This window comes from Urtica dioica, chromosome 5 (genome assembly GCF_054948205.1).
Source record: "Urtica dioica subsp. dioica isolate 48M chromosome 5, U.dioica_male_clone48M_v1_H2, whole genome shotgun sequence".
Taxonomy (NCBI): Eukaryota; Viridiplantae; Streptophyta; class Magnoliopsida; order Rosales; family Urticaceae; genus Urtica; species Urtica dioica.
Window position 1 is genome coordinate 13001669 of NC_142760.1, and position 15392 is coordinate 13017060.

Sequence of the window (15392 nt, forward strand, 5' to 3'; positions counted from 1 at the left end):
CCTTCAATAAGGTAGTTTCCTCTTCTATAGAATATCACATATTCATGAGCAAATATTGCCTCTTTCCCACTTGAGAAACTCGGCCAAACAAAGCTTCTAGAAGCCTTGATTTGTTTCCAATTTTGTTCATGGCTTGCCTTTTCTCTCAACATGGCCGATTACCCTAGTGCATCTACATGCAAATTTGTTTCCTCTTTTTATTTTGGCAAGTATCTAAATACATTTATGCACAAAATAAACTCCCCTTCTTTCTTAGGGTTGGGCGCCCAAGGCCTTCTAGAAAAGGCTTCTAGAAGCTTTTCCATTTGTTCATGACAACATGAAAAAGGCCCATTAAGAATTTTCAATAAAATTCTTATGAAATGAAATTAATTCACAAGGCCCAATGATCAAGTCATGGCCGAGTGAAACATGTCATAAAATGACCTTGTCAAAAATTTATTGACATTCATTTCATCGTTTGTCTCAAAAGACAAAAATACCCTTTTCACTATTTTCGTTCGTGTTTTGACTTAGCTTCCAGTTTAACTATTCCTATCGATGTGATTCGTGACAGTGACCTAATGGACCCAAATGAACAAAGCTTTAGCTAAACACTTGGACTCAAAAGTTCACAAACCTTTTCCAAGTTTAGCTTAATGCCAACTGACTCCACTAAAGAGCTGACACTGAAAATCTCTCGGTTCAAATGAATTTATTTTCTACTCAAGAATTCAACCTAATTATGATGAGCGGATCCACTGAATATTATCTATGTTTACCCTTCATGAATGTCATCAGCTAGTCGGGATTTACTAAATTACCATTTTACCCTTCTAGCTGTTATTTCCTCAACTCCTTTGTCGCTTGTGAATAAGTTAGAAACAATGTATTGACGAGGAGCTAACAAGTCACATTGTTTCATCCAAAAGAGTCAGGACTCAATTTGGACACTGGCCAGTTCATTTATTCACACTCCAAGGAACAAAGCATGAGGTGACATACATTGCATTTCAGCAATCTTGTACATGAATTCCATATCTATGAGAACTTCACAAAGTTACTCATGACAGACTCACAACTTAGTACTTCACCAATAGGCCTTGTTCGGAATCACATAGTGAGTCCGAACTTTGACTTTCTCAAATGAGAATACTAAGGTGTGAAATGGCATGTCTCATTTCAGGATTAAGGTAAGCATGATGCAATTCATACATGGTGACTTCGAGACATAAGAGGTTAAATGGTTTGTTCTTATATTGTCTCTAGAAGTGCACTGGTCAATTCAGTATCTTCGGAAGATACCTAGAAGAACTATAGAGTCCCAAACTCTCAATGCCTCATAACCAGACATCATAGATTTTTCTAACAATCATACTGAGGTCAATAGTCCTTTGACCCTAAGATTGCGAATATATCGTTTTAAGCAAACTACGAAGAGTTTGTTCATGCAAATCTACATTTGTCTCTTCGTAAGTTGTTAAGTTTGTTTATGGACTAAAAGACTATGGTTTTATCATAAAGCTTCAGACAATGAAGATTGAATGAACGTTTCAACTTTATTAATGAATGAATAGGAAATTACAAGCAAGAGTCTTCATGAGACTTTATTACATCAAATGTTCAAAATAAAGACTACAACTCTTCTTGTGGGCACCATTGACAACAGTTTAGAGGCCAAAGCTTGAGAGAAACGAGCGAGGAACGAGTTCGGCAGCGTTTCAGTACTCAAGAATGGATTACCTGGGTCAAGGGAAGGACCCTTGTATTTATAGGCAGCCAAGGGGTGGTTTGAAGACCCCTTGGCCGAGTGAGCATGTTGGGTCGGCCATTGGCCGGCTGAAGAGTTGGGCCGGCCAATGGCCGAGTGAGCATGTTGGGTCGGCCATTGGCCGACTGAAGCTTTGCCTCGGCCAATGGCCGAGTGAACTGGGCCGGGCATTGGCCGGCTAAAGATTTGCCTCGGCCAATGGCCGATTGAGACCCTTGGGTCCGCCATTGGCCGACTGGAGATTTGCCTCGGCCAATGGCCGAGTGAACTGGGCCGGCCATTGGTCGGCTGAAGCTTTGCCTCGGCCAATGGCCGAGTATGACCCTTGGGTCGGCCATTGGCCGACTGAAACTTTGCCTCGGCCAATGGCCGAGTGAACTGGGCCGGCCATTGGCCGGCTGAAGCTTTGCCTCGGCCAATGGCCGAGTGAGACCCTTGGGTCGGCCATTGGCCGACTGAAACTTTGCCTCGGACAATGGCCGAGTGAACTGGGCCGGTCATTGGCCTGCTGAGGCTTTGACTCGGCCAATGGCCGAGTGACACCCTTGGGCCGGCCATGGGCCGGCTGAGCATATGGCTGGCCATTGGCTTGCTGAGGCTTTGACTCGGCCAATGGCCGAGTGACACCCTTGGGCCGGCCATGGGCCGGCTGAGCATATGGCCGGCTGGAACTTGGGCCGGCCATTGGTTTGGGCCGGCCAATGGCTGAGGCAAGGCTCCGTCGTCAAAGGTATCGCGCCGGTCGCACGGGTCGAAGTGATGTCTTTTTCCTCGTCGGTCTGAGACGGGCCGACAACAAAGTCCTCTTGTTAGAGTAATGGGATGAGATGTGTGGTTGTACTAGTTTGAGTTCTTAACGAAGTTGAGCTTGTATACTCGTTTTGATTGTAAATACATTCGTTAGTGTATACATATGTGTATGTGTGTTTTGTACGAACCTTTGTTTTCTCGTTCTTTATGTGTTTAGTAGGTGTTGTTTTGTTCGACTTCTTTCTTTCTCTCGATTAGTAGCGCTTATCATTTTCTTATGTGTAGATCAAGTGAAAGATGTCTACGAGAGGATCACAATCTGGTGATAACACCGCCGAGGGCGTTGATGCTGCAAGCCTTGTGCAGATTCAACAAAATTTGGAGCAACAAGCTGTTGAAGCAGCTAGAAGGGATCAACATGTGAATGAACAATGGGAGCGCCAGAACCAAACAATCGCTTTGTTTCTAGAGAAGGTCAATGCGCAACCCCAGCCAAATCTTGTACCCCCGGTGGAAAATCAAGGTGAAAACCCTCCTCCAGCTCTAGAAACTACGCCAGAGGTACTGAACTTTCAAATCCTAGATGTTGTGCCTCCGGTTGGAGAACCGATATACAAAAGGTTCCGCAAGCAGAAACCTCCAACTTTCGATGGGAGTACTGACACTGCGATTGCTGAAATTTGGGTAAAGAAGATCCAACAAATCTTCAAGTATATGCAACTCGCAGATGGTGAAGAAATTGCTTGCGCAGTGAACCAGTTCGATAAAGAGGCATGGAGTTGGTGGGAGGTTGTTGTGATGACGGAGGATGTCAAAGCCAAGACTTGGAATCACTTTCTGAATCTTTTCTAGAAAAAGTACTTAAGTGAAGCCAATCTATCTTAAAAAGTGAAGGAGTATGGAACTTGCACCAGGGAACCCTCACAGTGGCTGAGTACACCAACAAGTTTTACGAGCTCGCTAGGTTTGCTCCAGCCCTAGTGCCGACTGATGCAGCTCGTAAAATAAAGTATACGCATGGCCTTAACTTGGAAATGGTTCGTCTAGTGGATAGTGGTGACATAGGGCCGCAGACTTACACAAATGCCATGCAAAGAGCCTTGCGTATTGATGGATGGCGTGGGAAATTGTTGTTTCCGCACCTAAACCAATCACTACCATTCCACCACGTCCTCCAAATCCAGGTCAGAATGACCCCTCAAAGGAAAGGAAGATTTCAGCGAGGGTATGGAAATCGATTTTATTCTAGTTCAGGGTGTAGAAATCAATCTGGCTTTGGGAATAGATTTGTGCAAAACAGTGGGAATAGATTCCAACAAAGATATAATAATCAGTTCCAACAGAACTTCACCAATAGAGCTCAAACGGGGAAGCAGTTCTCAGGAGGAGGAAATGATAACAAGATACTTGGGACTTCCAACAAAAGCTTCCCAAACAAAAAAGTCAAGGCCATAACCAACTCACTGCCATTGTGCAGGAAGTGTGGGAGGAACCACGAGGGAAACTGCTTTGCTAATGCGATTACATGCTTCAAGTGTGGTCAAACATGCCATAGTGCTCGTGCATGCCAAAATCAAGAAGTGAAAGGATCTGCTCCATAAGATCAACCAAAGGCGAACACGAGGGTGTTCTCCACATGCGAAGATGAGGTTCGAACTGGCACTTCTACCACTGTTGTAGGTCATCTTTCGGTGAACTCTTTCTCAGCTTATGGTTTGATAGATTCTGGAGCTTCAAATTCATTCATTGCATATAGAGTAGCTTAGAAACTACAAAGAGATAGAGAAGTCTGTACTTATCCTTTCGTGACTGTTACACCTTCTAGTGATCGGTACGAGTCTTTTGGTTGGTATAAGGACATACCAATCATAATCGAGGATCATGTCCTTAAAGCTAACCTCATTGAGTTGGGAATGGTGGATTACGATGTAATTCTGGGAATGGATTGGATGGATACCCATCATGCGGTTATAGATTGTCCCAAAAAGTCAGTTCTATTTCAAAGACCATGAGATGAATCTTTTTACTTTTAAGGAACATCCAGGAAGTCATTTCTTCCGATCATTTCGGCATTAAATGCGTTAAAGATGCTGCAAAGTGGATGCAGTGGTTATCTTGCCAGTGTTATGGATATTACTAAAGCAACCAAGCTACCACCTCAGGACATCGCCGTTGTTAAAAATTTTCGTGAAGTCTTTCCGGAGGATCTACCAGGTCTACCTCCCCAGCGTGAAGTCGAATTCAACATTGAGCTTACTCCGGGTACTGCACCAATATCGAAAGCCCCATACCATGCGGCTCCTGCAGAACTGAAAGAGCTCAAGACGTAACTCCAAGAGTTGTTGGATAAAGGATTTATTCGACCAAGTCATTCACCATGGGGCGCACCAGTTTTTTTCGTAAAGAAGGCTGATGGTACACTACATCTCTGCATCGATTATCGAGGGAACCAAGTTACCATAAAGAATAAGTACCCACTACCGCGTATCGAAGACCTTTTCGATCAACTATCTGGAGCAACGGTATTCTCAAAGATTGATTTACGATCTGGCTATCATCAATTGAGAGTTAAAGAAGAAGACATTCTGAAGACTACCTTTTGTACTCAATATGGTCATTATGAGTTACTGGTTATGTCGTTTGGACAAACCCATGCTCTAGTAGTTTTTATGAACCTGATGAATCGCATGTTCGAGGAATTTATGGATAAGTTTGTAATCTTCTTCATCGACGATATCTTGATCTACTCCAAAACAAATGAGGAGCAAGGGCAACATTTGGAGTTGCCATTGAGGAAATTAAAGGATAAACAATTATATGCCAAATTTTCAAAGTGCGATTTTTGGTTACACAAAGTCGTTTTCCTTGGTCACGTTGTCAGCAACAAAGGAATCATGGTTGATCCTGCGAAGATTGAAGCAGTTAAGGGATGGAATCAGCCAAAGACTATCACCGAGATAAGAAGTTTCTTGGGTTTGGCAGGTTACTATAGAAAATTTGTGGAAGGATTTTCTAAATTTTCTATGCCATTGACACAGTTAACTCGCAAAGGACACAAGTTTGTATGGTCTGAAACTTGTGAGAAGAGCTTCCAAGAACTGAAGAAACGTCTAACAATAGCTCCGGTACTCACTATTCCTCAAGGAACCAAGGGATTCGCAGTCTATTGTGATGCGTCAAAACAAGGACTAGGCGTAGTTTTGATGCAAAATTGTAAATGTTGTCGGTCGTTTTCGAAAAACCCGGGACACCAAGAAGACGCGTCGTTCAAAGGGCCGATGGTCAGGCCGGAGGTCCTGAAGAGCGGCAAGCCTTCAAGCCCCCGCCCAAACTCGTGACTCCTTGAGTCGAGCCTAGCCCCTCGAGTCGAGACTTGAGTCGCCTCCTCGACTCGCGCCTCGCCCCTCGAGTTGAGACTTATTCAGTCTCCCCGAGTCAAGCCTCGCTCCTCGGGTTGAGCCTTGAGTCAGTCTCCTCGAGTCGAGCTTCCCTCCTCGGGTTGAGCCTTGAGTCAGTCTCCTCGAGTCGAGCTTCGCTCCTCGAGTTGAGCCTTGAGTCAGTCTCCTCGAGTCGAGCTTCGCTCCTCGAGTCGAGCCTTGAGTCAGTCTCCTCGAGTCGAGCCTCGACTCGGATCCTATCTGTCAAATAGAGACATTTGTGTAATAAACCCGAAATACAAAGCCCACCAATAGTTCAACGGGCCCGGAAACAAGACAATCGCGAAAAGCCCGCGAAGACAAGGCCCAGCGCGCACCGCGCCCGCTGTGCCGCGCGCCGCGCCTGGCAGGGCCGCGCCGCGCGTTGAGCAGCGCAGCCCGCGCGCCGCGGGTCGCGCGCCACGCCTGGACAAGGCCGCGCTGCGCGCTGAGCAGCCCAGCCTGCGCGCCGCGCTCCGCGCGCCGTGGGTCGCGGGGCGCGCGTGGTGCGCCGCTGCCCCTTGTGCGCCTCCTCTTGGAAAGGTGCGCGCCCCGAGTCCCACATGGACGACGAAGGACCCCCTTAGGGTCCCCGAACACCTATTTAAACCCCCTCTCACTGAGGGGGAGGCCATCCCTTCATCAACTATCGATACGCTCGATTTCTGACTCTCCTCTGCTTCTCTTGATGCCATATTTGGCCTGAAGCATTCTCGCAAGTCTCTCTCGTTCTTAGAGGTTCCGAAGCACTCACGAGGACTTCCCGGACGTCGCTCCCTCTAACCGAACGTTCCCCGGTGCTCATTCACGCCCCTAGGGTTCTCGACTAGAGTCCCGTTGCGCGTCTAACATGCTAGACGCGTACGCGATCTCCGAAGTTCTGAGACGCCGCCAAGGACTCCTCAGCGCCTCGTCTCTTTCATTGAGCACGCTTCTCCACCAAGGTTCCACGCCTCATACTGCGTCTTACACGCCTGAACTACGTTCTGACCTGATCCCACACACGGGTACGTAGGTAGCCGACACCCAAGGCACGGTCACTCCTCCTCCTCACCCCTTTCCTCTCTCGAGAGGCGGGTTGATCGGAGAAAACCTAGCTCGAGACTTTCGAGTTCACACTCTTGGCCCGGGTGCGATCGCTTGGTCCGGCCTTGGATCGAACCGCCCGAGGTATTCAATAGTTGTTCATTTTCGTGCGACAACATTTTGGCGCTAGAAGGAGGGGACTTCCCGACCTGTTCAGCCCGAAATCCCTTCTGTTCATCTTTTTCATTTCTTCTACAAACTCAACTTTCTCGAACGTGAGAAAAGATGAGTAGTCAACCACCCGTACGTTCTGAAGGCAGGAACAACCCCGATAACGTCACTGAGACGAAAAAATAGTTCTTGCGCTCCCGAGCGCACGGTGACGAAGAGTCGCTCCATGAAGAGAACTCGACCCGCTCACCATCTCCATTTCTTGATAGCAGGGACAACCGCATCATGGAGTTGGAGGAGAATATCTGCCAACTAAAGACGAGGAACGCAAGGTACCACAGCCGACTGATTGCAAAGCAACCTATGCATGACACGATAATCCCCAACGGGGATCCTTGGAACCTCAACGAGGAAAGCCGCGACCGTGACCCTGATTACGAGGATACTGGTGAGTCGGAGGATATCGAGACTTCTCTCACGAAGGACGGGGAACTCCCCGCTGTGTTTGAAGTCGTTCCATCGAATCCCCTACCCCGGACAGGCGACGCGTCGGCAGCTTCTCAAGAGGGGAATTCCTGACGTTCAGCCCTTGACCGACTAGGCGAAAGGGAGAATGTTGCGGAAAGTCAGGGCACGCGGAGAGCGCGCCGTCGCAGACGAAGCCTGGGCCTCCGTACGACCAGCCCTGATCTTAGGGACCACCTCACTGCTCAACGCAATCGGCGTGGCAATGATCTGAGAGAACGGCTAAGCTCTAGACTTAACATCCCGCTGGCAACCCCAACTAACGGGAATCGCCGCGTAGGGCAAGGGTCTAACGAAAGGCGACAGGTGACTCCTCCCGAACAAGGGGTGACTCCAACGACCGGTCTCGATGTGGTCACTATGATCCACAATCTTCGGAATGAGGTACGAGATCTCCGAGAATACGCAATAGGCGGAAGCACCTATGGAGTCGTTGAGGAGAATTCCTCGCCTTTCACTTCTCAGATATTGGCCGAGGTTTGTACAGGGAATTTCAAACTCCCGAACCTCACTCCCTATGATGGGAAAGCAGATCCTGCTTACCACATCCAGCACTATGAAACCTGGATGACGATGCAGGGTGTTTCTCCTGGCGCCAATTGCCAAGCTTTTAGTTTGACCCTCGCCGGACCCGGATTTGAGTGGTTCAAGAACTTAAGGCCAGGAAGCATCCACTCGTTCAAAGACCTGAAGGACATGTTCCTAGCACGGTTTGCTACGTCTATGGTCCAAAAGAAGACCAAGATGTACCTGTGGTCAATCAGGCAAGAGAGTGGCGAATCTCTTAGACGATACCTCGCCAGATTCACTGAAGAGTTAAACAAGGTCGACCGCTTTGACGACGGTGAGGCAATTGCCGCCATCATAGAAGGCTTGCGCACAAGTGACTTCCTCAAGTCAGTCGTCGGCCGTGTCCCTTCTACCATGGGAGTCGAAGAATACCTCGACGGCCGCAAGAGCAGCAATCAAAGCTCTCGTCGCCGAGAAGAACCTAGCCACGAGCAGGGCGAACCTCGTAAAAGACGAAACAAGGGAAATCAGGTTTCTAATAACCAACCCCCTGTGCCCCAGAAGCCGCGACTTGCGGAAAACTTCAAAGGGTACTCGTCCTTCACACCGTTGAACATGGCGCCAAAACGGATCCTGGCTCTGGCACGTGACAAGTTCACACCCCCGGCTCCAATGAAAAAGGATCCCGCAACTCGCGATCGATCTAGATATTGTGAGTTCCATTGGGAATACGGTCATTTGACCTCGGAATGCTACAATCTTAAAAGTAAAATCGAGGCTTTGATCCAACGGGGTGAGCTGAAAGAGTTCGTGTTACGCATGATTAGCGTTGCGGGCCCCACCACGAACAGACAACAGTCTGGTCAGGGAGGGGGAACAGCCGCTTCTGCCGACCGAACCGCGGCTGCTACCAACGCCAATCCACAGCTCCATGTGGTAACCACCATATTGGGAGGACCACAAGATGGAGATTCAGCCCGACAACGAAAGAAATTCCTTAGGGCCGTGGCTCAGGAAGACGCTGCTATGCACGTCAACTTTACGTATGAAGAACCTCCGTCCGTGCCTTACGAGACGATGTACTTCACCAATGAAGAGGCCAAGTGAGTTGTGCATCCACACAATGACGCAATTGTTCTCAAAGCCCAAGTGGCCAATAACTTGGTGAAAAGGGTTCTCATCGACAATGGCAGCGCTGCCGACATAATATTAAAGTCCACCCTAGAGAGCATGAAGCTCGGGGGGCTGCTCCCAACTCCGACCCAAACGCCCTTGTTTGGGTTCACTGTGGAAAAGGTTATGACTGAGGGCATCATCGATTTGCCGGTCACCTTCGGGACCCCTGGAGGCATTGAGGCCGTTCACATGGTCCCATTCCTAGTGGTCGATCAAGAGTCGCCCTATAACTTAATCATCGGGTGACTCACGTGTTGTCAATGGTGCCCACAAGAAGAGTTGTAATGTGTATTTATGTACATTTGATGTCATATAGTCTTACGAAGACTCTTGCTTGTAATTGCTTATTCATAAATAAAAGGTTGAAACCTTCATTCAATCTTCCTTGTCTGAAGCTTTATGATAAAACATTAGCCTTTAGTCCATAAACAAACTAAACAACTTACGAAGAGACAAATGAAGATTTGCATGAACAAACTCTTCGTAGTTTGTTTAAAACGATATATTCACAATCTAAGGGTCAAAGGACTATTGACCTCGGTATGATTGTTAGAAGAATCTATGATGTCTGATTATGAGGCATTGAGAGTTGGAGAATCTATAGTTCTTCTAGGTATCTTCCGAAGGTAATAAATTGACCAGTGCACTTCTAGAGACAAGATAAGAACAAACCATTTAACCTCTTATGTCTCGAAGTCACTACGTATGAATTGCATCGTGCTTACCTTAATCCTGAAATGAGACATGTCATTTCACACCTTAGTATTCTCATTTGAGAAAGTAAGAGTTCGGACTCACTATGTGATTCCGAACAAGGCCTATTGGTGAAGTACTAAGTTGTGAGAATGTCATGAGTAACTTTGTGAAGTTCTCATAGATATGGAATTCATGTACAAGATTGCTGAAATGCAATGTATATCACCTCATGCTTTGTTCCTTGGAGTGTGAATAAATGAACTGGCCAGTGTCCAAATTGAGTCTTGACTCTTTTGGATGAAACAATGTGACTTGTTAGCTCCTCGTCAATACATTGTTTCTAACTTATTCACAAGCGACAAAGGAGTTGAGGAAATAACAGCTAGAAGGGTAAAATGGTAATTTTGTAAATCCCGACTAGCTTATGATATTCATGAAGGGCAAACACTGATAATATTCTGTGGATCCACTCATTACAATTAGGTTGAATTCTTGAGTAGAAAATAAATTCATTTGAACCGAGAGATGTTAAGTGTCAACTCTTTAGTGGAGTCAGTTGACATTAAGCTAAACTTGGAAAAGGTTTGTGAACTTTTGAGTCCAAGTATTTTAGCTCAAGCTTTGTTCATTTGGATCCATGAGGTCACTGTCACGAATCACATCGATTAGGAATAGTTAAACTGGAAGCTAAGTCAAAACAAAAACGAAAATTGTCAAAAGGGTATTTTTGTCTTTTGAGACATAGGATGAAATGAATGTCAATAAATTTTTTGACAAGGTCATTTAATGACATGTTTCACTCGGCCAATATTAGTCTTATTGGGCCTTGTGGATTAATTTCATTTCATAAGAATTTTCAATAAAATTCTTAATGGGCCTTTCTCATGTTGTCATGAACAAATGAAGAAGCTTCTAGAAGCTCCTTCTAGAATGAGTTTGGGCGCCCAACATACCCATAGGAAGAGAGAATATTTTGTGCATAAATATATCAAGATACTTGCAAAAAGAAAAAGAAGAAACAAATTTCCCATGCTAATATAGGAAATTTTGGCCAAAGCAACCAAGAGAGAAACAAAACAGGAAACTAATCCCTTGAGGATTTGAATGAGGTGGGCGCCTATGTTGATAGGAATGGGTAATAAAAGATTGCTCATAAAGGCTTGGAAAATAAGAGGAAACTACTTCTTCCCAAGGCCAACCCTTCTCCTATAAATAGGACCCTCATTCCTCTCATTCTATTCATTCCACAGAAGTTAGAGATTTGAGAGACTCTCTCTCTAGAACTTGGCCGCCCCTATCCTCTCTCTCTCTACTCAATTTCGTTTTATTGTTTTGGCACCTAGGTCCTCATTTGACCTAGAGTTTAACTCAGCGACTTCAAGACTCGTTCTTAAGTCGTAGTGTTTAAAAGTGCCCACTCACTAATTCCTTTTATTTCGAGTGATTTAGTGATAGAAACTTTCGTGGTTGCTCGAGGTGCCGAGGAAAGAAAGAGAGACGTGCTGCGAGGAGACGAGCGTTGCAACTTTCCAAAAGCTTCTCAAAGTTCAAGCTTTAAGAAAGGTTAGTAAACTTCTTAGCTCATAATAGTTTTTATTTATATGTACTTGCTCTTTGTGTAGGTTAGTAAAAAACTGTTTTTACTTGAAAAGAAAATTTTTAAAATTCCGCAGCTTTACGAAGCGTTAAACTTTTTCTTAAAGCCTAGATCAATTCCAACAAATGGTATCAGAGCTATGGTCAAAGATTAGCATGTACATGTATTTAAAAATATGAGCTTGAAAATCGTTTTCGAAAGTTTACTAATTTTGTGACAAGTTAGAATTGTTATCTTAGATTTTTTTAATTTATTGCTCTTGCCTTTAAATTAAAAATCATGTTGTTTTTCTATGAGTTTGGGATGTTTTTAAAACACATTAGAATCAGTTCTAAAAGTTTTTAATTTTTTATATTGAAAAACGTGTTTTAAAGGTTTGAGAATTTTCGAGTAAAATTTTGTGACTAGTTTTATTATCTTGCTAGTTTCTTATTTTTACTTGAATCGTTTTATGCTTGTTGTTATTTCTTTTATACCATGTTATTACCCTGCTAATAAAACACAAATAAAAGCTTTAACAACCTTCATAAAACGTTCCGTTACACTCGATTCTTTTTCGCACCTAAAAAGGACCAAGCTTTAATTATTTCTTTTTCTTCGATCAGCTGGAGTAAAACCCTGAGTAAAAGTGGCATAACTCTCTGCTCAGAAATCGAAATTTAATTATTCTTGAATCAAATTACAGCTCTGTCTGTCCTCTGTCCAATGCCACCGGTTTTAGGTCAAAAGAACATCGGAGCCGCCAGTTATGGCGATTTTACTCTGAGGTGCGCGGCTGTTCCGAAACTCCAGTTTTTAAGAATTCCGGATTTTCAGCCACACTACCATGATAGAACTCTAATGAGAAAAATTTCTTGAGCAAAAATGTTTTTCATAAGATTATAAACATGATGTGTAAGATTAAAATGTTTTGATTTTTGAAAGTTTAATTGAAATTGAATTTTTACAAAACTAGTTTGAATTTTGAAAAACCGTTTTCGTTTTTAAACTTGAAAAATAGTTTGTCATCCAAATCGAATAAATTTTTAAAAATGTTTTCAAAACTATATCTATATCACATATGTTCAAAATCTATATGCTCATGAAAATTTGAGTGGGAGGTCTCCTTGTAGACAAGTCGAAAAATAAAAAGATGTGTAATCTCAAACTTTCAAGAGTTCGAGTGAGTTGAAGTTCACACTTCCCTCACGCAGTTTCCCGAAATAGAAAATAGGAAAAGATCGAGTATGTACCTTGTGCCTTTATGCACTAATACTGCTCTGAACATGAATATCTAGGATTCTTTTCTAGTTGTCCGCTCTATCGCTCTATAACTAGGAAAATCGTTTCCGAACTTATAAGAGTAGATGAACCAACTCCAAAAACTAAGTGGGAGGGTTATACTTGTTGTTTGTAACCCACGATCCCCAACACTAATGAAAAGTGCAATTGTCGCTAGACTAAGAGTCACCCTCGTGGCCCTCTCTTAAATGAGAGTACTCAAGGGCGCTTTGCACTGATCATTTCTCAATGAGCTAAATTCGAAAGTGAGACAATGAGACAAGACCTCCCCTCGGCGGATTGTTTTTCAAAGTCAATCTTTTGGACTAAGTGGTTGGTTACACACTTAGACTCAATCCCTAGTAATCCTCGCTCGAGGCCCTGCGAAAGGATATGAGTGATCAAAATTGGTGTATTGACATCTTGGCTAAGCATTAATGATGTGTCATTTACTTATAAATGGAGATTTTTTGCGACCTTCCCTTGAAGGAATAAATTATCGTTTGGTTTATAACACCTTTGGATTTTATCAAAGTCTTAAATAAAACTTAAATCCTAAACCAAAGACTAATCATAAACTTGTTTCAACTTATATAGGCAATATGTCTCTCAACCTTCTCTCGTTAATCCTTTCCTCGAACAAACTCGAAAACAAAAACTGCGTAGATTCGAAACATAACCTCGACATAATCCTTACCAAGCACAAATGGGTACTCACCACCCCGTGTCCTCCTCTGACGAATAATGATTCAACTCAAGAGGACAAAGACGCCTTGGCCGCCTGGCTCTGCTCCGATGAGATTGTGAGGTGCTATATCTTAGCATCCATGAACAATGTGTTGCAACAACAACATCGTGACATCGAGACTGCCGCCGACATGCTCACCAATCTCCATGAGATGTTTGGAGGGCAAAGGCGTCAAGCAAGGGAAAAAGCAGTCCGACAGTTTATGAACTGTCACATGAAGGCTAGGACTCCTGTTGGAGACTTTATGATATTGATCATTAGTCATCTGAGTAAAATGGAAATCTTAGGATCTGAGATTGATGGGAAGAATGTCATAGATGTGATCTTAGAAACTCTCCCCGCATCTCTTGATACCGCCAAGATGAACTACTCCATTAACAAGCTAGAGTACACTGTTACCAAGTTTATGAAGGAACTTCACACTGCTGTAGGTCTCACTAAGTGAAAGAGGAATCAAGGAGAGGCACATGCTACTGAGCAAAAAGCCTCCGCCTCTGGAACTAAGAAGAGACCTCACAAGGCCGATAAAAAGAACTGTCCTGCCTATCTCAAAGCAAAGGAACATAGTGTTGTACTAGTTACCGAAGCATGCTTAGTAGCTGATAATGTATCAACGTGGATTCTTGACTCCGCTGCTACTAACCATATTTGCTGTTCCTTGAATGGTTTCAAGAAAACCAAAAGCTTAGAGGAAGGCGAGTTCTGTTTCAAATGGGGTGATGGGAGCCTGGTGTCTGCAAAGGCTGTGGGATCCGTGACGCTGTCTTTTGAAGACCGCACTTTAAACTTGAATAATGTTTATTTTGTTCCTACCTTTGGGAAGAACTTAATATCTGTTGCTCGTCTTCTTGAGAAAGATTATTGTTTAAAGTTCATTAAGAATGGAATTCGTATTTCGTTTCCTGATAATTCTTTTGTCACTGATGCATGTATGAAGAATGCTCTTTTTTACATTTATCCCACTCAACCTTCCCTCTTAGACACCGAAATAGATAATGATCTAATTACGGAGCCAAAGAGGATCAAACTTTCTGAATCCTCCGATCTAACAAAATCAACATACCTCTGGCACTTGAGACTTGGTCATATCAGTCTAGATAGGATTAAGAGACTTGTGAGGGATGGTCCACTCCAAGCCTCTGCAATAGGTTCACTACCTACTTGTGAATCCTGCATAGAAGGAAAAATGACTAAGCGACCTTTCTCCGATAAGGGTCGAAGAGCCACTGAGTTGCTGGAACTAGTACATTCTGATGTATGTGGTCCGCTCACCAACAGGCACGTGGAGAATACGAATACTTCGTTACCTTCACTGATGATTACTCGCGATATGGTTTTGTCTATTTGCTCAAACACAAATCCGAGACCTTTAACGTATTTAAGGTCTTTAGGGCTTTAGTGGAAAAGCAAACTGACAAAGTGATCAAAACCCTTCGATCTGATCGAGGTGGTGAGTATATGTCTGGAGAGTTCGATGACTTTCTTAAAGAAGAAGGTATCGCTTCTCAGCTTACCGCACCTGGGACACCTCAACGAAACGGAGTGTCAGAAGAAGAAACCGAACTCTTATGGAGATGGTTAGATCAATGATGAGTTACTCATCACTCCCTCTTTCCTTTTTGGGATATGCCCTCGAAACAGCCGCTTATATTCTGAACCAAGTTCCGTCTAAAACGGTTCCTGGTACTCCTTATGAAAGATGGACTGGCCGTAAAGTAAGTTTGGGCGACATCCGAATTTGGGGTTGCCCTGCACATGTGCTAAGGC

At 44.2% G+C, this 15392-nt stretch overlaps 1 protein-coding gene across 1 annotated transcript; it reads left to right on the forward strand.

Moving 5' to 3' along the window:
• The first annotated feature begins 2797 nt into the window (after positions 1–2797).
• On the forward strand, positions 2798–4830 carry LOC149397530 (uncharacterized). Its single transcript, XM_089614246.1, has 4 exons — positions 2798–3310; positions 3415–4034; positions 4326–4467; positions 4588–4830. The coding sequence occupies exons 1-4, from the start codon at positions 2798–2800 to the stop codon at positions 4828–4830; spliced, it is 1518 nt and encodes a 505-aa protein (XP_089470372.1).
• The last annotated feature ends 10562 nt before the right edge of the window (positions 4831–15392 follow it).

Excerpts from the sequence above, each read along its gene's own strand:
- LOC149397530 (XM_089614246.1), top strand. The coding sequence starts at position 2,798 with ATGTCTACGAGAGGATCACAATCTGGTGATAACACCGCCGAGGGCGTT. Across the intron at positions 3,311-3,414 it reads TTGTTGTGATGACGGAGGAT|GGAACCCTCACAGTGGCTGA; the intron begins GTCAAAGCCAAG and ends AACTTGCACCAG. Across the intron at positions 4,468-4,587 it reads GGATGGATACCCATCATGCG|ATGCTGCAAAGTGGATGCAG; the intron begins GTTATAGATTGT and ends AATGCGTTAAAG.